Source organism: Anomaloglossus baeobatrachus, chromosome 9 (assembly GCF_048569485.1).
Source record: "Anomaloglossus baeobatrachus isolate aAnoBae1 chromosome 9, aAnoBae1.hap1, whole genome shotgun sequence".
In the NCBI taxonomy this organism is placed as follows: domain Eukaryota; kingdom Metazoa; phylum Chordata; class Amphibia; order Anura; family Aromobatidae; genus Anomaloglossus; species Anomaloglossus baeobatrachus.
The window spans coordinates 216998894-217020391 of NC_134361.1; the positions used below are offsets into that span (position 1 = coordinate 216998894).

The following is a 21498-nucleotide window of genomic DNA, read 5'->3' on the forward strand; positions in this document are numbered from 1 at the left end:
ATATATATATATATATATATATATTATATATATATATACAGTTAGGTCCAGAAATATTTGGACAGTGACACAAGTTTTGTTATTTTAGCTGTTTACAAAAACATGTTCAGAAATACAATTATATATATAATATGGGCTGAAAGTGCACACTCCAAGCTGCAATATGAGAGTTTTCACATCCAAATCGGAGAAAGGGTTTAGGAATCATAGCTCTGTAATGCATAGCCTCCTCTTTTTAAAGGGACCAAAAGTAATTGGACAAGGGACTCTAAGGGCTGCAATTAACTCTGAAGGCGTCTCCCTCGTTAACCTGTAATCAATGAAGTAGTTAAAAGGTCTGGGGTTGATTACAGGTGTGTGGTTTTGCATTTGGAAGCTGTTGCTGTGACCAGACAACATGCGGTCTAAGGAACTCTCAATTGAGGTGAAGCAGAACATCCTGAGGCTGAAAAAAAGAAAAAATCCATCAGAGAGATAGCAGACATGCTTGGAGTAGCAAAATCAACAGTCGGGTACATTCTGAGAAAAAAGGAATTGACTGGTGAGCTTGGGAACTCAAAAAGGCCTGGGCGTCCACGGATGACAACAGTGGTGGATGATCGCCGCATACTTTCTTTGGTGAAGAAGAACCCGTTCACAACATAAACTGAAGTCCAGAACACTCTCAGTGAAGTAGGTGTATCTGTCTCTAAGTCAACAGTAAAGAGAAGACTCCATGAAAGTAAATACAAAGGGTTCACATCTAGATGCAAACCATTCATCAATTCCAAAAATAGACAGGCCAGAGTTACATTTGCTGAAAAACACCTCATGAAGCCAGCTCAGTTCTGGAAAAGTATTCTATGGACAGATGAGACCAAGATCAACCTGTACCAGAATGATGGGAAGAAAAAAGTTTGGAGAAGAAAGGGAACGGCACATGATCCAAGGCACACCACATCCTCTGTAAAACATGGTGGAGGCAACGTGATGGCATGGGCATGCATGGCTTTCAATGGCACTGGGGTCACTTGTGTTTATTGGTGACATAACAGCAGACAAGAGTAGCCGGATGAATTCTGAAGTGTACCGGGATATACTTTCAGCCCAGATTCAGCCAAATGCCGCAAAGTTGATCGGACGGCGCTTCATAGTACAGATGGACAATGACCCCAAGCATACAGCCAAAGCTACCCAGGAGTTCATGAGTGCAAAAAAGTGGAACATTCTGCAATGGCCAAGTCAATCACCAGATCTTAACCCAATTGAGCATGCATTTCACTTGCTCAAATCCAGACTTAAGACGGAAAGACCCACAAACAAGCAAGACCTGAAGGCTGCGGCTGTAAAGGCCTGGCAAAGCATTAAGAAGGAGGAAACCCAGCGTTTGGTGATGTCCATGGGTTCCAGACTTAAGGCAGTGATTGCCTCCAAAGGATTCGCAACAAAATATTGAAAATAAAAATATTTTTTTTGGGTTTGGTTTATTTGTCCAATTACTTTTGACCTCCTAAAATGTGGAGTGTTTGTAAAGAAATGTGACAATTCCTACAATTTCTATCAGATATTTTTGTTCAAACCTTCAAATTAAACGTTACAATCTGCACTTGAATTCTGTTGTAGAGGTTTCATTTCAAATCCAATGTGGTGGCATGCAGAGCCCAACTCGCCAAAATTGTGTCACTGTCCAAATATTTTCTGGACCTAACTGATTATATATATATATATTGCAGACCAAACGTTTGGACACACCTTCTCATTTAAAGAGTTTTCTTTATTTTCATGACTCTGAATTGTAGATTCACATTGAAGACATCAAAACTATGAATTAACTCATGTGGAATGAAATACTTAACAAAAAAGTGTGAAACAACTGAAAATATGTCTTATATTCTAGGTTCTTCACAGTCGCCGCCTTTTGCTTTGATTACTGCTTTGCACACTCTTGGTGTTCTCTGGATAAGCTTCAGGAGGTAGTCACCGGAAATGGTCTTCACTTCACAGGTGCGCCCTGTCAGGTTTAATAAGTGGGATTTCTTGCCTTATAAATGGGGTTGGGACCATCAGTTGTCTTGTGCAGAAGTCTGGTAGATACACAGCTGATAGTCCTACTGAATACACTGTTAGAATTTGTATTATGGCAAGAAAAAAGCAGCTAAGTAAAGAAAAGCGAGTGGCCATCATTACTTTAAAAAATGAAGATCAGTCAGTCCGAAAAATTGGGAAAACTTTGAAAGTGTCCCCAAGTGCAGTGGCAAAAACCATCAAACGCTACAAAGAAACTGGCTCACATGAGGACCGCCCCAGGAAAGGAAGACCAAGAGTCACCTCTGCTGCGGAGGATAAGTTTATCCGAGTCACCAGCCTCCGAAATCGCAGGTGAACAGCAGCTCAGATTAGAGACCAGGTCAACGCCACACAGAGTTCTAGCAGTAGACACATCTCTAGAACAACTGTTAAGAGGAGACTTTGTGCAGCAGCCTTCATGGTAAAATAGCTGCTAGGAAACCACTGCTAAGGACAGGCAACAAGCGGAAGAGACTTGTTTGGGCTAAAGAACACAAGGAATGGACATTAGACCAGGGGAAATCTGTGCTTTGGTCTGATGAGTCCAAATTTGAGATCTTTGGATCCAACCACCATGTCTTTTTGTGACGCAGAAAAGGTGAACGGATGGACTCTACATGGCTGGTTCCCACCGTGAAGCATGGAGGAGAAGGTGTGATGGTGGGGGGGTGGGGGGGCTTTGCTGGTGACACTGTTGGGGATTTATTCAAAATTGAAGGCATACTGAACCAGCATGGCTACCACAGCATCTTGCAGCGGCGTGCTATTCCATCTGGTTTGCGTTTAGTTGGACCTCCATTTATTTTTCAACAGGACAATGACCCCAAACACACCTCCACGCTGTGTAAGGGCTATTTGACTAAGGAGGAGAGTGATGGGGTGCTACGCCAGATGACCTGGCCTCCACAGTCACCAGACCTGAACCCAATCGAGATGGTTGGGGGGGTGAGCTGGACCGCAGAGTGAAGGCAAAAGGGCCAACAAGTGCTAAGCATCTCTGGGAACTCCAAGACTGTTGGAAAACCATTTCCGGTGACTACCTCTTGAAGCTCATCAAGAGAATGCCAAGAGTGTGCAAAGCAGTAATCAAAGCAAAAGGTGGCGACTGAAGAACCTAGAATATAAGACAGATTTTCAGTTGTTTCACACTTTTTTGTTAAGTATTTCATTCCACATGTGTTAATTCATAGTTTTGATGCCTTCAATGTGAATCTACAATGTTCAGAGACATGAAAATAAAGAAAACTCTTTGAATGAGAAGGTGTGTCCAAACTTTTGGTCTGTGCTGTACACACACACACAAATATATATATATATATAATTTAATTAAACTAAGTGACCCCAGCCTACAAGGATCGCTCTATGCGTTCCCGGGCTTTTCAGGTTTCTATCACCTATAGAAAGTGGTAGTGAAGAGGTCGGGGGGCGGAGCGGGGGGATAATATCAGAAAAGCCTCATTGTCCCGGTGATGGGCTGTAAGGAGCCTGCGGTGTAAAGTCATATACATTAGAATGGGATTAGGGTCTCTGTTGTGAGAGGCTTCAATATATTTGGAAGGGGAAGGGGGTCTTTATTGCCCTCATCCGGAAGTGCAGTGTAATGGCGGGGACCATCCTAGGAAATGAACCAGGGAGCTCAGGATGAGCAGAGCTGTCACACAATTGATGCCGTTCCCATTGCGCTCGTACAGGGGAGGGGGGCACATATTTAATTGCAGAGCAGGATGACAGCGTCACTTAGAGATCAGATGATGGAGCGCGCCGAGCGTCGTCTATTTCAGACTCGTCAGGTGCGGTAATTACCTCTGCGCTAGGAATAGACTCTTCCCCGCAGATACAGTAACCGGGCTTTCTTGCCAAAAAAAATATAAGCACTAAATGCCTAAACTTTCTCCACTGCTGATGGTTCGTTGCATTGTATCGGCGCAGGGAAAAATGTGTCAGTAGTGCACAGCGTAGAGCTGGGTGCTGGAAGCAACTGTAGCAAAACCTCAGAAGTGAAAAGTATTAGGGCTGTGGAGGAAAAAGCAAGAATGTCACCTGTCACTGGCAGCAAGCAGAGGTCTTGAAAACGCGGAGGAATTAAAATAAAGTCTGATAAAAGGTCACAAACACGTCCAGTGATTAGGCGTCAGACATGGGATGTGTTGTGTGGGGTGTTCCCATCACTCCAATAGAACAGGGGTCAGCGACCTGTGAGACTACAAGCCCCAGCATGCCGGTCGTTTTCCCATGGACGGACCATATAGAAAGCCAGGATGTCAGCAGTGCAGCCTGTGGTGCTGGAATGACTTGTGCGCCACCTGGTTGTCACTCCCCATATTACACCCCTGTATATGAGACCAGGCCTCACCCTCCCATGGACAGACCATATAGAAAGCCAGGATGTCAGCAGTGCAGCCTGTGGTGCCACCTGGTGGTCACTCCCCATATTACACCCCTGTATATAAGACAAGGCCTCACCCTCCCATGGACAGACCATATAGAAAGCCAGGATGTCAGCAGTGCAGCCTGTGGTGCCACCTGGTGGTCACTCCCTGTATCACACCCCTGTATATGAGATCTGGACTCATTCTCCCATGAAAAACCATTTTCCACAGTCACAAAAGTTTAATATCTTAAATACATCCATGGTATGGAGCAGTCATTGCTGTGCGCCGTCCTCCAGGTCAGCGTCGACCCCGCACACTGCCGGAGGGGATGGACGCAGGGGTCCCAGCTACATCAGTCTTGTGGGGGTATGAGTGATTATTAGCTGGAGTTTTTGGGTAACCTGTACACCCCTCCAGAATACACCAACTGCTGGTCGCTGACCTTCTTCTGCAGAAATCCCTGCAGCTCCTGGATATCGATCTCCGTCACCACCGGTCCGGTCATCACAAACATCTTCAGCATGCTGTGGATCCGCTCCAGGGGCAGGCTCTCCAGGTTGGTCAGCATCGCCTGGATGTAGGTCCAGAAGAGCTGCAGAGGAGGAGGAGGAGAAGAGTGAGAAGAGCTGCAGAGGAGGAGAGTGAGAAGAGCTGCAGAGGAGGAGGAGAGTGAGAAGAGCTGCAGAGGAGGAGGAGAGTGAGAAGAGCTGCAGAGAAGAGTGAGAAGAGCTTGCAGAGGAGGAGGAGAGTGAGAAGAGCTGCAGAGGAGGAGGAGAGTGAGAAGAGCTGCAGAGAAGAGTGAGAAGAGCTGCAGAGGAGGAGGAAAGTGAGAAGAGCTGCAGAGAAGAGTGAGAAGAGCTGCAGAGGAGGAGGAGAGTGAGAAGAGCTACAGAGGAGGAGAGTGAGAAGAGTGAGAAGAGCTGCAGAGGAGGAGGAGGAGGAGAGTGAGAGGAAGCTGCAGAGGAGGGGAGGAGGAGGAGAGTGAGAGGAGCTGCAGAGAAGAGTGAGAAGAGCTGCAGAGGAGGAGAGTGAGAAGAGCTGCAGAGGAGGAGGAGGAGGAGAGTGAGAGGAGCTGCAGAGGAGGAGGAGGAGGAGAGTGAGAGGAGCTGCAGAGAAGAGTGAGAAGAGCTGCAGAGGAGGAGGAGAGTGAGAAGAGCTGCAGAGGAGGAGGAGAGTGAGAAGAGATGCAGAGAAGAGTGAGAAGAGCTGCAGAGGAGGAGAGTGAGAAGAGCTGCAGAGGAGGAGGAGAGTGAGAAGAGCTGCAGAGAAGAGTGAGAAGAGCTGCAGAGGAGGAGGAAAGTGAGAAGAGCTGCAGAGGACAAGGAGGAGGAGAGTGAGAAGAGCTGCAGAGGACAAGGAGGAGGAGAGTGAGAAGAGCTGCAGAGGACAAGGAGGAGGAGGAGAAGAGTGAGAAGAGCTGCAGAGAAGAGTGAGAAGAGCTGCAGAGGAGGAGGAGGAGGAGAGTGAGAAGAGCTGCAGAGGAGGAGGAGAGTGAGAAGAGCTGCAGAGAAGAGTGAGAAGAGCTGCAGAGGAGGAGGAGAGTGAGAAGAGCTGCAGAGAAGAGTGAGAAGAGCTGCAGAGGAGGAGGAAAGTGAGAAGAGCTGCAGAGGACAAGGAGGAGGAGAGTGAGAAGAGCTGCAGAGGACAAGGAGGAGGAGAGTGAGAAGAGCTGCAGAGGACAAGGAGGAGGAGAGTGAGAAGAGCTGCAGAGGACAAGGAGGAGGAGGAGGAGGAGAAGAGTGAGAAGAGCTGCAGAGGACAAGGAGGAGGAGGAGAAGAGTGAGAAGAGCTGCAGAGGACAAGGAGGAGGAGGAGAAGAGTGAGAAGAGCTGCAGAGGACAAGGAGGAGGAGAAGAGTGAGAAGAGCTGCAGAGGACAAGGAGGAGGAGGAGGAGAGTGAGAAGAGCTGCAGAGGACAAGGAGGAGGAGGAGGAGGAGGAGAAGAGTGAGAAGAGCTGCAGAGGACAAGGAGGAGGAGGAGAAGAGTGAGAAGAGCTGCAGAGGAGGAGGAGAGTGAGAAGAGCTGCAGAGGACAAGGAGGAGGAGGATGAGGAGAACAGTGAGAAGAGCTGCAGAGGAGGAGAGTGAGGAGAGTGAGAAGAGCTGCAGAGGACAAGGAGGAGGAGGAGGAGAGTGAGAAGAGCTGCAGAGGACAAGGAGGAGGAGGAGGAGGAGAAGAGTGAGAAGAGCTGCAGAGGACAAGGAGGAGGGGAGGAGGAGAAGAGTGAGAAGAGCTGCAGAGGACAAGGAGGAGGAGGAGGAGGAGAAGAAGAGTGAGAAGAGCTGCAGAGGACAAGGAGGAGGAGGAGGAGAAGAAGAGTGAGAAGAGCTGCAGAGGACAAGGAGGAGGAGGAGGAGGAGGAGAGTGAGAAGAGCTGCAGAGGACAAGGAGGAGAAGAGCTGCAGAGGACAAGGAGGAGGAGGAGAGTGAGAAGAGCTGCAGAGGAGGAGGAGGAGGAGGAGGAGAGTGAGAAGAGCTGCGGAGGAGGAGGAGGAGAGTGAGAAGAGCTGCAGAGGAGGAGGAGGAGGAGGAGGAGGAGGAGGAGAGTGAGAAGAGCTGCGGAGGAGGAGGAGGAGGAGGAGGAGGAGGAGGAGGAGAGTGAGAAGAGCTGCAGAGGAGGAGGAGGAGGAGGAGGAGAGTGAGAAGAGCTGCAGAGGAGGAGGAGGAGGAGGAGGAGGAGGAGAGTGAGAAGAGCTGCAGAGGAGGAGGAGGAGGAGGAGGAGGAGGAGGAGGAGAGTGAGAAGAGCTGCGGAGAGAGGAGGAGGAGGAGGAGGAGGAGAAGAAGAGTGAGAAGAGCTGCAGAGGAGGAGGAGGAGGAGGAGGAGGAGGAGGAGGAGGAGGAGGAGGAGAAGAAGAGTGAGAAGAGCTGCAGAGGAGGAGAAGAGTGAGAAGAGCTGCAGAGGAGGAGGAGGAGGAGAGTGAGAAGAGCTGCAGAGGAGGAGGAGTTGAGTGAGAAGAGCTGCAGAGGAGGAGGAGGAGGAGGAGGAGGAGGAGAGGAGGAGGAGGAGGAGGAGGAGGAGAAGAAGAGTGAGAAGAGCTGCAGAGGAGGAGAAGAGTGAGAAGAGCTGCAGAGGAGGAGGAGGAGGAGAGTGAGAAGAGCTGCAGAGGAGGAGGAGTTGAGTGAGAAGAGCTGCAGAGGAGGAGGAGGAGGTGAGTGAGAAGAGCTGCAGAGGAGGAGGAGGTGGAGGAGGAGGAGAGGAGGGGGAGTGAGAAGTGCTGCGGAGAAGGAGGAGGAGGAGGAGGAGGAGGAGGAGGAGGAGAGTGAGAAGAGCTGCAGAGGAGGAGGAGAGTGAGAAGAGCTGCAGAGGAGGAGGAGGAGGAGAGTGAGAAGAGCTGCAGAGGAGGAGGAGGAGGAGGAGGAGGAGGAGGAGGAGGAGGAGGAGGAGGAGGAGGAGGAGGAGGAGGAGAAGAGTGTGAAGAGCTGCAGAGGAGGAGGAGGGTAGGATGAGCTACCTTTTATATTCTATCTACAGCCCATGATTCTGGGAGAGCTAGGTGACACCCAATATGGCTGCAATCAAAAAATGACGACCACCCATCTTTCCTAGAATCCTGAATGGTCAATGTGAGTAGTACCCACTTCCCTACATTGGGTCTGCTATTACAGCTCCCAGTTACTGCAGACGCTGGTAGCCATACTGATTTACACCTGTATAAATGGAGCCCATCCACATGATTGGTACGGGGGGGGGGGGGAATGTGACGCACCTGAAGCTCCTCCTCCTTCTGATCGGCTTGAGACGCCATAGCCGAATCCCCTTCCTCGTCGCTGTCTATCAGGACCACCTTCTCGGCCTGATCCTTCTGCTCCTCCTCTATGACCGTGAAGGTCCCAGACGGATCCTCTCGGAGGACGCCTTGCTGAAGCCAGAGGGTCATCTTCCTCCGGAGGGAGGTGACCGGGACTTTCAGCACCTCGCTCAGTTCTTCTAAGGTCCAGGTATCTACAGGAGGAAATGGTCCCCAAATATTAAGCTGATATGTTACGAGACCACAACTCCCATCATGCTGTGAGCAGTGGTTTCACATCAGATCAGTAAATTAGTGGTCTCCAGGGAGGATCGGTCTGTACAGTCCTGGAAAACGTGGACAGGCAAATGTGATCTATTGGATAAGCGGTGCCAGATAAACATGGCTGCCACCTATCTGTATAGAAATGGTGCATGCAATCTATTCCCTGGTGCTTACTTTTATTCTGGAAGTTGAGGATGATGGCTGCATGTACTGGAGACACGGAGAAGGACAGGGTGCGGTCCGCCAGCTCCAGATCCAGGCTCACCAGCCCCAGGTGATGCTTCCAGTTCAGCGTCCGCATGGCCTGAGGACCAGAAGAAAGCAATACCTGCGATTAGCGTCCGAGGACCAGAAGAAAGCAATACCTGCGATTAGCGTCCGTGAATGAGAGCGCTCTTACTCAAATTGAGAAGCTAAAAATTCAACCTGGAGCCTCAAGCTCCACTGCATATTTGCTACAATGTGTCAGCGCAGGTAAAAATCTATTAATCTGGGGTTCATAAAGCCTCAGCTGCAAGACGTGCATGACTATACTACGTGTAGACAAAAAAAACCACCACATGAAAAGTCACTCTGGAGTGAAGGGGCTAAAGAAAGAGCATTAAACTACATACAGAAAACGTATTCCCCCTTTCACAGTTACACTTTGAGCCTGCAGGTGGCGCTGTTCACCTTACAATGCTCAATGTGCAGGAAGCAGAACACTGACACCCGGAGGCTGGATGTGGTACTGCACATATGTACTGTATTTCTTGGATTATAAAATGGACTTTTGCTCCTAAAAATTTGGGAGGAAAATGAGGGGTGCGTCTTAAAATCCGAATGTAGCTTACCGGGGGGGGGAGGATGGGGGCTGTGCTGGCTGTGTGGAGCGGGGCGGTGCCGCAGGTGAGATGCTCTGTCAGCGGTGCAGGCTTCAAATAATGCCACCCGAAGTCTGCACGTGTGCAGATAGAGCTCTCGGCTCAAGATTTCAGCACGCACCCACCGCCTCCGGCCCATTGATCTCCCAGCAGCGGACTTAAGGAAAGTGGGACCCGGAGGTTGCGTGTGCGCAGATGAGATCTCGTCTTGTCATTGAGCAGAGAGCTCAATCAGCGCATGCGCCAATTCTGGGCACCATTTCTTTAACACCCGCACCGCCGACAGAGCATATGGGACACCCGCCCCCACCGCAGCCGCCCCCACCACAGCCAGCACAGCCGCCCCCACCGCAGCCAGCACAGCCGCCCCCACCGCAGCCAGCACAGCCGCCCCCACCGCAGCCAGCACAGCCGCCCCCACCGCAGCCAGCACAGCCGCCCCCACCGCAGCCAGCAAAGCCGCCCCCACCGCAGCCAGCAAAGCCGCCCCCACCGCAGCCAGCACAGCCGCCGCCCCCACCGCAGCCAGCACAGCCGCCGCCCCCCACCGCAGCCAGCACAGCCGCCGCCCCCACCGCAGCCAGCACAGCCGCCGCCCCCACCGCAGCCAGCACAGCCGCCGCCCCCACCGCAGTCAGCACAGCCGCCGCCCCCACCGCAGTCAGCACAGCCGCCGCCCCCACCGCAGCCAGCACAGCCGCCGCCCCCCACCGCAGCCAGCACAGCCGCCGCCCCCACCGCAGCCAGCACAGCCGCCGTCCCCACCGCAGCCAGCACAGCCGCCGCCCCCCACCGCAGCCAGCACAGCCGCCGCCCCCACCGCAGCCAGCACAGCCGCCGCCCCCCTCCGCAGCCAGCACAGCCGCCGCCCCCCTCCGCAGCCAGCACAGCCGCCGCCCCCACCGCAGCCAGCACAGCCGCCGCCCCCACCGCAGTCAGCACAGCCGCCGCCCCCACCGCAGTCAGCACAGCCGCCGCCCCCCACCGCAGTCAGCACAGCCGCCGCCCCCCACCGCAGTCAGCACAGCCGCCGCCCCCACCGCAGTCAGCACAGCCGCCGCCCCCACCGCAGTCAGCACAGCCGCCGCCCCCACCGCAGTCAGCACAGCCGCCGCCCCCACCGCAGCCAGCACAGCCGCCGCCCCCACCGCAGCCAGCACAGCCGCCGCCCCCCACCGCAGCCAGCACAGCCGCCGTCCCCACCGCAGCCAGCACAGCCGCCGCCCCCACCGCAGCCAGCACAGCCGCCGCCCCCCACCGCAGCCAGCACAGCCGCCGCCCCCTCCGCAGCCAGCACAGCCGCCGCCCCCCTCCGCAGCCAGCACAGCCGCCGCCCCCCTCCGCAGCCAGCACAGCCGCCGCCCCCTCCGCAGCCAGCACAGCCGCCGCCCCCACCGCAGCCAGCACAGCCGCCGCCCCCACCGTAGGCAGCACAGCCGCCGCCCCCACCACAGCCAGCACAGCCGCCGTCCCCACCGCAGCCAGCACAGCCCGTCTCCTGTGACCCCGCTCCACCACCACTGCCACCCCCCTCCGGTAAGACATCACCGGAGTATAAGACAGACCCCATTTTATTTCTCTCTAAATTTGGGGTATGTCTTATAAAAGAAAAAAAAAAGAAATACGGTGATAATGAAGCAGTATTAATGATTCCAGCTCCGCACCTTGAGCTTCTCGTATCGCCTCGTGTACATATCCATAGTTTCTTTGATCTGATCCGGTAATTCCAGCTTCTCCTCCTTCAGCGCCGGCCAGAACTCGCTGGACAGAATGACCGACACCAGGTTAAACGCCGGCTTCTCCTCCTCCGGAAGCTTTTCCTCTTCATCGCGGATGTTAGAGTTAATTCTTCGGGAATCGGCCATGTCCTGTGAGGTGAAGGGTCTCTGGTTAGACGGCCCCTGGTAAGATCATGTGAACGGTGGCTGACAATGGCGCGGGTACCTTCAGCATGACCTCGCAGTAGTGCATCTGAGCCTCCCCGAACCGCAGCTTCAGCAGCTCCACATTGCGGATCTCCCTAGAGGAAACATGGCCATTCACTAAAACCGGAGCTGCAGGGATTGCCTCCTGGGACTTGTAGTGCATCACACCAGTACTAAAAACACAGCCCCGTCCGTGCAGTCTTACCTCTCAGAACTGTAGCTGAACTGGTGCAGGAGTCTGTCAGCAAGCAGGGTCCTGTACTCATTAATGAACAGCTCTTTGCTGCCATAAATACTGACCAGGAGGCTGATGATGTCCGAGGAGCGACGCTTGGAGCCGCTTTTACCTGCAAGGACAGGAGAAGGAATTATAGGACCCCACAGCTTAAAGGGACACTCCGCGTATACAGCGTCACTAAAAGGGGGCAGAGCCTGGCACAGGACACCACAAATATAATAGTTATATCTAATATATAAAGCTGAATGTGAGTATGTGTGTGTATATGTCCGGGATTGGCATCTGCACCGTCGCAGCTACAGCCACAAAATTTTGCACACTCACACGTCTGGACCCTGAGAGCGTCATAGGCTATGTTTTGAGGGGAAATTTTAACCCCCGCTCTTTACAGTTATTCACCAAAAAACCTGCCTCCATTAAAGCGAATGGGGCTGGGAGCCACAGTGCAGCCAGAATTTCAGAATGCGCAGCCACGCCCTTATATGGAATGTTGGCATGTCACAATGCAGCCAGGGAAAGAGACAGACACAGACAGGGAAAGAAACAGACATAGACAGGGTAAGAGACAGACACAAAGAGAAAGACACAGACAAAGAGACAGACTGACAAGGAAAGAGACAGACATGGAAAGAGAGGGAAAGAGAGAGACAGGTTAAGAGACAGACATAGACAGGTAAAGAGACAGACAAAGAGACAGAGACAGATACAGGGAAACAAAAACAGGGAAAGAGAGGGAAAGAGACAGACACAGGGAAAGAGACAGAGGGAAAGAGACAGAGAGGGAAAGAGAGAGACAGGTTAAGAGAGAGACAGGTTAAGAGAAAGACAGACAGGTAAAGAGATAGACACAGACAAAGAGACAGAGACAGACACAGGGAAACAGACAGACAGGGAAAGAGAGGAAAGAGAGACAGGGTAAGAGACAGACAAAGAGACAGACACAGGGAAAGAGACAGACAGGGAAGGTGACAGAGATAGATAGACAGACAGGGAAAGAGACAGACAGACAAGGAAAGAGAGACAGAGATATATACAGAGGGGGAGACAGACATTATAATTACATTTCTATCTATTTGTTTTGTGGTGTTTGTGTGCAGAATACATTTTTGTTAATACATTCTATTTTGTTAACAGCGGTTATTAACCCGGGCGAAGCCAGGGAGTACAGCTAGTGTATATATAAATATATAGTATATATGACTATAAATATATAGTTGTGTATGTATAGTGTAGACTTCTCTCCTGAATCGGGAAGGGGTTAAAGGAAAATCCCCCCCCAAAAAGGGTCAATCTTTGACAGGGGATGCATCATGGTAGGGGCAGTAAGTAATGGAGGGTCTCATACACACCTGGATCCGCATCCACAGGGTCCGGCACCCAGTCCTCGGGCTCGGACACATCGTCGTCACTCTCCTGCCCGTTCTCTAGAACCACCGGGTCGGCTTTTGAGAGCTCGTTGGCCAGATCCCCCTCAGCATCACCGGTCAGTCCAGCGACAATCTGCCGCACGGTGTCCTCCCGAGTCCTGGGGGGGGGGGGGGGTGATATGTAATTTTACAAGGTTTCTTCCTAGGACCGCCGACGACAACTGATCCCCCAGTGACCAATAACCACCCCGGGGGAAAATCAGGCCCTACATGGCGCCCAGATGTAGGCCACTTTTTTTGTGCATTTTCCGGATCCAGTGATCGTGGCCGGATCTTACCTTAGGTACTTCCTGATGGGCTCACAGGCCACCTCCAGAATCACCATGGATGGGTCCAGCTCCCTCAGAGCTTTAATGGCGGAGATGTACAGAGTGATGATGTCGGACGTATTCACTCCTGTGCGAGAGAGGTCAGGACGAAGGGTTAATAGAATCTACACAGATTATGAAGAGGGAACATTACAGCATGGAGATGCACTGCACAAGAGGAGACATTGCAAATACTAAACTTCACTAAATGGGCTAAAATATGGAAAAGAATAGAAGCAAATATCAGAATCCCTGTTTTTTTCTGGGGTGGGAGGGTGGGTTCAGCTGGAATGGCTGATAACAGGGAGTACTAGTTTCTATGCCCAGTCAGACACCAGGGATCTAGCACCACAGGGGATCGGTTCTTGCCTGGGTGCAGCAGTCTGGTCTCCAGAGCCGTCTTCAGGCATGACAGCAGCTGCTGCCTCTGATTGGTCCGTTCCAGGCAGAACTTTAGATCCTCGATGGCCGGCTTCGACTCGGGGAAATCTGGATGCAAATATCATAAAGAAGTAGTGATGAGCATAGATCCACAAAAATGCTCAAACTCCCCATTACCTTCCATTATACCCGGGTGCTAGAGTCGTGCCTGTCCAGTACTGAGCACCCGAGCATGGTAGTGCTCACTCATCACTAGTTACCAGTACTGAGCACCTGAGCATGGTAGTGCCCGCTCATCACTAGTTACGAGTACTGAGCACCCGAGCATGGTAGTGCCCGCTCATCACTAGTTATCAGTACTGAGCACCCGAGCATGGTAGTGCCCGCTCATCACTAGTTACCAGTACTGAGCACCCGAGCATGGTAGTGCCCGCTCATCACTAGTTACCAGTACAGAGCACCCGAGCATGGTAGTGCCCGCTCATCACTAGTTACCAGTACTGAGCACCCGAGCATGGTAGTGCCCGCTCATCACTAGTTACCAGTACAGAGCACCCGAGCATGGTAGTGCCCGCTCATCACTAGTTACGAGTACTGAGCACCAGAGCATGGTAGTGCCCGCTCATCACTAGTTACGAGTACTCAGCACCCGAGCATGGTAGTGCCCGCTCATCACTAGTTACCAGTACTGAGCACCCGAGCATGGTAGTGCCCGCTCATCACTAGTTACCAGTACTGAGCACCCGAGCATGGTAGTGCCCGCTCATCACTAGTTACGAGTACTGAGCACCCGAGCATGGTAGTGCCCGCTCATCACTAGTTATCAGTACTGAGCACCCGAGCATGGTAGTGCCCGCTCATCACTAGTTACCAGTACTGAGCACCCGAGCATGGTAGTGCCCGCTCATCACTAGTTACCAGTACAGAGCACCCGAGCATGGTAGTGCCCGCTCATCACTAGTTACCAGTACTGAGCACCCGAGCATGGTAGTGCCCGCTCATCACTAGTTACCAGTACAGAGCACCCGAGCATGGTAGTGCCCGCTCATCACTAGTTACCAGTACTGAGCACCCGAGCATGGTAGTGCCCGCTCATCACTAGTTACCAGTACTGAGCACCCGAGCATGGTAGTGCCCGCTCATCACTAGTTACCAGTACTGAGCACCCGAGCATGGTAGTGCCCGCTCATCACTAGTTACCAGTACTGAGCACCTGAGCATGGTAGTGCCCACTCATCACTAGTTACCAGTACTGAGCACCCGAGCATGGTAGTGTCCGCTCATCACTAGTTACCAGTACAGAGCACCCGAGCATGGTAGTGCCCGCTCATCACTAGTTACCAGTACTGAGCACCCGAGCATGGTAGTGCCCGCTCATCACTAGTTACCAGTACCGAGCACCCGAGCATAGTAGTGCCCGCTCATCACTAGTTACCAGTACTGAGCACCTGAGCATAGTAGTGCCCGCTCATCACTAGTTACCAGTACAGCGCACCCGAGCATGGTAGTGCCCGCTCATCACTAGTTACGAGTACTGAGCACCCGAGCATGGTAGTGCCCGCTCATCACTAGTTACCAGTACTGAGCACCCGAGCATGGTAGTGCCCGCTCATCACTAGTTACGAGTACTGAGCACCCGAGCATGGTAGTGCCCGCTCATCACTAGTTACGAGTACTAAGCACCCGAGCATGGTAGTGCCCCCTCATCACTAGTTACGAGTACTAAGCACTCGAGCATGGTAGTGCTCACTCATCACTAGTTACCAGAACTGAGCACCCGAGCATAGTAGTGCCCGCTCATCACTAGTTACCAGTACTGAGCACCCGAGCATGGTAGTGCCCGCTCATCACTAGTTACCAGTACTGAGCACCCGAGCATGGTAGTGCCCGCTCATCACTAGTTACCAGTACTGAGCACCCGAGCATGGTAGTGCCCGCTCATCACTAGTTACCAGTACCGAGCACCTGAGCATGGTAGTGCCCGCTCATCACTAGTTACCAGTACTGAGCACCCGAGCATGGTAGTGCCCGCTCATCACTAGTTACCAGTACTGAGCACCCGAGCATGGTAGTGCCCGCTCATCACTAGTTACCAGTACTGAGCACCCGAGCATGGTAGTGCCCGCTCATCACTAGTTACGAGTACCGAGCACCCGAGCATGGTAGTGCCCGCTCATCACTAGTTACCAGTACTGAGCACCCGAGCATGGTAGTGCCCGCTCATCACTAGTTACCAGTACTGAGCACCCGAGCATGGTAGTGCCCGCTCATCACTAGTTACCAGTACTGAGCACCCGAGCATGGTAGTGCCCGCTCATCACTAGTTACGAGTACCGAGCACCCGAGCATGGTAGTGCCCGCTCATCACTAGTTACCAGTACCGAGCACCTGAGCATGGTAGTGCCCGTTCATCACTAGTTACGAGTACCGAGCACCTGAGCATGGTAGTGCCCGCTCATCACTAGTTACGAGTACCGAGCACCTGAGCATGGTAGTGCCCACTCATCACTAGTTACCAGTACTGAGCACGCAAGCATTGTAGTACCCGCTCATTACTATACACTTATACAGGATCAGAAAACACATGGCTACTTCTCCTAAAACAGTGCCACATCTATGCACAGGTTGTGTGTGCAACTCCACAACACTCCCTCCAATACCTGCCAAAATCCGTGGACAGGTGTGTCACTATTTCTGGAAGTAACCGTCAAGTTTTTTAATCCTATCCCTCCTCCCCCTCCAGTCACCTCTAATGATGCAGAACAGTTCATCGATGCGCATGTTGGCGTAGAGACGGTAAAAAAAACGCTGGACGTGGCAGCGCCATCGCTTCAGGGTGCTGCTGGACTCCGGATTGGACGATGAGCTGTCCTGCAGGAAGACTTTACTCAGCCAGCCAATCACCTTCTCGATCCACTGCCAAAACAAAGCCGTGAATTATTACAGAAACCCCTTAAAGGAACACAGCAGATTAACCCCTTCAGCCCCCGGGCATTTTGTGTTTTTCCGTTTTGTTTGGAAAAATTGCAAAAAACGTGTGATCGCACAATAGTTTTTGGGATATTTTATTCACCGTGTTCACTATATGGTAAAACTGATGTATCTATGTGATGCATGAGGTCGGTGCGAGTTTGTAGACACCAAACATGAATAGGTTTACTTGTATTTAAAGGGTTAAAAAAAAAATCACAAGCTTATCCAAAAAAGGTGGCGCACATTTTAAGCCATTTTCCAAAACCCATAGCGTTCTCATTTTTCGGGATCTGAGGCTCAGTGACGGCTTATTTTTTGCGTCTCAAGCTGACGTTTCTAATGGTACCATTTTTGCACAGATGCTACGTTTTGATCGCCTGTTGTTGCATTTTGCGCAAAATTTGCGGCGGCGACCAAAAAACGTAATTTTGGTGTTTGGAATTTTTTTGCCGCTACACCGTTTACTGATCAGATTAATTGATTTTATTGGGCATTTCTGAACACGGCAATACCAAATATGTGTATATTTTTTATTTTTTTAACCCTTTTATTTTCAATGGGGTGAAAGGGGGGTGATTTGAACTTTTAGGTTTTTTAATTTTTTTTTTTTTTATTTTACTAGTCCCCCTAGGGGGCTATAGCGATCATCAATCTGATCGCTCTGCCCTATCTGCTGATCACAGCTACAGAGCTGAGATCTGCAGATATGGTGCTTTACTTTCAATGCCGGCTGTATTCCGGCATTGAGAGGAAGTGACTCATGTTACCTACAGGCGTCATCACATGACCCTGTGCTACCATGGCAACCACCGGAAGTCACGTGATCATGTCACGTGACTTCCGATGGGGGCGGGGTAAGTGACTGTCATGGCGGCTCGCATATACATCTCTCTGCCAGATTTTGGCAGCGAGATGTAAGGGGTTAATGGCCGCGGGTGGAAGCGGTTCCACCCGCGACTAGCAGGCACACGTCAGCTGTTGAAAACAGCTGATATGTGTGCGGATTGCCGCCGCCTGCCCATGGCAGGGGGCGGGGATTAACCTCACACGATCCATGACGTACCCAGTACATCATGGGTCGTTAAGGGGTTAAAGTTCCACACTGTCCAGGACCTCCTCGTTGCACATAACACAAGATATCACTATCACCTAGAGAGCCCCTTTAAGAAACCAACATATGCAATATGTATCCAGGGTTCTCCATTTCTACACTTGAGGGGCTCATCTTACCTCCTGGAACTCATTCAGGAAGGACCTCTCGTAATCCCCCCGACATCTCTTCTCCATCCTCAGCTCGATCATCTTGTGCAGGAGGGAGGTCACCGGCTCGGAGCAAATTCTCTCCAGCAGATTCAACCTGTGGCTGCAGATGGGATATATAAATATCAGACTGGTCAGCGGGAGGGTCCGATCAATAGGACCCCATCAATACCATGAACTGGGATGTTAGATGTCAGAATGGGCACTGCCAAACCTCTATGTGCTGGACCCTTCCTGATATTTTATTCCCTCCTCCTTCAATACCCACTATGACCGTTACTCACAAAATCCCATTGAGCTCCTGAAACTGCTCCATGGCGGCCTGGCACCAGCACTGGTCCTTGCTGCAGTCGCAGCCGGCACAGTCGTCCCCCTCCTCCTCTGCTCGGTCCTCGGAGCTCCTCTCCCGCTCGTTCTCATCCATGCTGCTGTCGCAGTCGCTGGCGCTGTCTGTCGCCCTCTTCTTCTGCCTCATGTAGATCTTGAAGGTGCGGCTGTAGAACTGCTGGATCATACTCTGAAAGGTCTTGGAGGTGGAGAAGAAGAGGATGGCTTTAATCATAGTGAAGACTTTATCCCGTAGAGTCTGAGAGTCTGGTCCGGGCAGCAGGGCCATATCCACCCATCTGCCCAAAATATCCAGGCTCTTTAAATAAGGGTCAAGCCGGGAAATGAGGAGGCGGAAGGTGTCCAGTAAGAGGGCGATGCACTGCTGCTCCTCCACCGCGTTCTCCTGCTGGTTCATCCCGTTCCAGAACTCGGGGGCAATGTTCCTCTGTAAATCCATCTGCAGCACCTCTGTGAACCATTCCTCCAGCACAGACTGCAGATCATAGTCCAGAAGAACCTCCAGAGCCGCTTTCAGGTCGTCTTCCTGGTAAGATTCAACAGCACCGGACCTGGGCGCGGCCTGTATGAGAAGAGCCAGAATGTCACATTACAGACAAAGACTATAGGGACTAATTACATCAGATTATTCATCCTGCGTTACCTCCTGTATTATACTCCAGAGCAGCACTCACTATTCTGCTGGTGCAGTCACTGTGTACATACATTACTGATCCTGAGTTACCTCCTGTATTATACTCCAGAGCTGCTCTCACTATTCTGCTGGTGCCTTCACTGTGTACATACATTACTGATCCTGAGTTACCTCCTGTATTACATGCCAGAGCTGCACTCACTATTCTGCTAGTCCAGTCACTGTGTACATACATTACATTACATTACTGATCCTGAGTTACATCCGGTATTATACTCCAGAGCTGCACTCACTATTCTGCTAGTCCAGTCACTGTGTACATACATTACATTACTGATCCTGAGTTACCTCCTGTATTATACTCCAGAGCAGCACTCACTATTCTGCTGGTGCAGTCACTGTGTACATACATTACATTACTGATCCTGAGTTACATCCTGTATTATACTCCAGAGCTGCACTCACTATTCTGCTGGTGCAGTCACTGTGTACATACATTACATTACTGATCCTGAGTTACATCCTGTATTATACTCCAGAGCTGCACTCACTATTCTGCTGGTGCAGTCACTGTGTACATACATTACATTACTGATCCTGCGTTACCTCCTGTATTATACTCCAGAGCTGCTCTCACTATTCTGCTGGTGCCTTCACTGTGTACATACATTACTGATCCTGAGTTACCTCCTGTATTACATGCCAGAGCTGCACTCACTATTCTGCTAGTCCAGTCACTGTGTACATACATTACTGATCCTGAGTTACATCCTGTATTATACTCCAGAGCTGCACTCACTATTCTGCTGGTGCAGTCACTATGTACATACATTACTGATCCTGAGCTACCTCCTGTATTATACTCCAGAGCTGCACTCACTATTCTGCTGGTTTAGTCACTATGTACATACATTACTGATCCTGAGCTACCTCCTGTATTATACTCCAGAGCTGCACTCACTATTCTGCTGGTTTAGTCACTGTGTATACACATTACTGATCCTGAGTTACCTCCTGTATTATACTCCAGAGCTGCACTCACTATTCTGCTGGTGCAGTCACTGTGTACATACATTACATTACTGATCCTGACTTACCGCCTGTATTATATGCCAGAGCTGCACTCACTATTCTGCTGGTGCAGTCACTGTGTACATACATTACATTACTGATCCTGACTTACCGCCTGTATTATATGCCAGAGCTGCACTCACTATTCTGCTAGTCCAGTCACTGTGTACATACATTACTGATCCTGAGTTACCTCCTGTATTAGGCTATGTGTCCACAGTAAAAGGTCCCTGCGGATTTTTTTGCCTGAAAATCCGCAACTTTCGCGGCAAATCCGCACCCGCGGATTTGCCGCGGATTTACCGCGGATTTACCGCGGATTTTGATGCGGATTTTATTTTTTTTTTTTTCCCCATTCAAAACAGAAAATCCGCACCAAATCCGCACCAAACAATTGACATGCTGCAGTTTGTTCCGCATCAAAATCCGCGGCAAAATCCGCAGCGGAAAAATCCGCAGCATGGGCACAGCATTTCCAAAATGCCATTGAAATGGCTGGGGAGTAGCTGTGCTGCAGATTTTCGGCAAATCCGCGCTAAATCCGCGTCAAAATCCGCGTCAAATCCGCGATAAATCCTGTAGCGTGGGCACATAGCCTTATACTCCAGAGCTGCACTCACTATTCTGCTGGTTTAGTTACTGTGTATATACATTACATTACTGATCCTGAGTTACCTCCTGTATTATACTCCAGAGCTGCACTCACTATTCTGCTGGTGCAGTCACTGTGTACATACATTACTGATCCTGAGTTACCTCCTGTATTATACTCCAGAGCTGCACTCACTATTCTGCTGGTGCAGTCACTGTGTACATACATTACTGATCCTGAGTTACCTCCTGTATTATACTCCAGAGCTGCACTCACTATTCTGCTGGTGCAGTCACTGTGTACATACATTACTGATCCTGAGTTACCTCCTGTATTATACTCCAGAGCTGCACTCACTATTCTGCTGGTGCAGTCACTGTGTACATACATTACTGATCCTGAGTTACCTCCTGTATTATACTCCAGAGCTGCACTCACTATTCTGCTGGTGCAGTCACTGTGTACATACATTACTGATCCTGAGTTACCTCCTGTATTATACTCCAGAGCTGCACTCACTATTCTGCTGGTGCAGTCACTGTGTACATACATTACTGATCCTGAGTTACCTCCTGTATTATACTCCAGAGCTGCACTCACTATTCTGCTGGTGCAGTCGCTGTGTAGAGACAGCAGAATGGTGAGTGCAGCTCTGGAGTATTTATGCGTTTGTACAATGATGGGCTGTGGGATGGATACTGGACACTAGATATGAAATGAATGAATGTTTATTAGCAGCACTACAAGTCTCAGCAGTAGGAGGTAGGTGAATCTCCGCTGTGTCACTGACCAAACCGAGGGCGGCTGCGGGCACCAGGCTCATGCTCAGAGTGTTCCAGGCGGCGGACAGCTCCTCCAGGTTGGCCTTTGACATGGTCCCGTCCCGCGCTCTCCTGCCCGTCACCGAGCGACCGGGCGTCGCACACTGCAAGTTCGCGCTCGGCGCCTGGTGATGACGTAGAAGAGCCGGGCTGCCCATCATCTCCATGGCAGCCAGGAACGCCGGCCAGCCCCGCGCGCCGTCACCGCTCATCTTCCGGCTGCT

The 21498-nt window shown here is 51.2% G+C and overlaps 1 protein-coding gene across 1 annotated transcript; it reads right to left on the minus strand.

Annotated features, from left to right (window-relative positions):
* Window positions 1–3310: 3310 nt before the first annotated feature.
* ANAPC2 (anaphase promoting complex subunit 2) lies at window positions 3311–21456 on the minus strand. The gene is made up of 13 exons (XM_075324482.1): window positions 21244–21456; window positions 18093–18718; window positions 17779–17911; window positions 16323–16491; window positions 13564–13683; window positions 13165–13282; window positions 12809–12984; window positions 11427–11568; window positions 11241–11316; window positions 10961–11164; window positions 8608–8737; window positions 8128–8363; window positions 3311–5010 (listed from the first exon to the last, which is right to left on the minus strand). Exons 1-13 carry the CDS (start codon window positions 21439–21441, stop codon window positions 4798–4800), a joined length of 2541 nt encoding a protein of 846 aa, XP_075180597.1. The 5' UTR covers window positions 21442–21456; the 3' UTR covers window positions 3311–4797.
* Window positions 21457–21498: the final 42 nt, after the last annotated feature.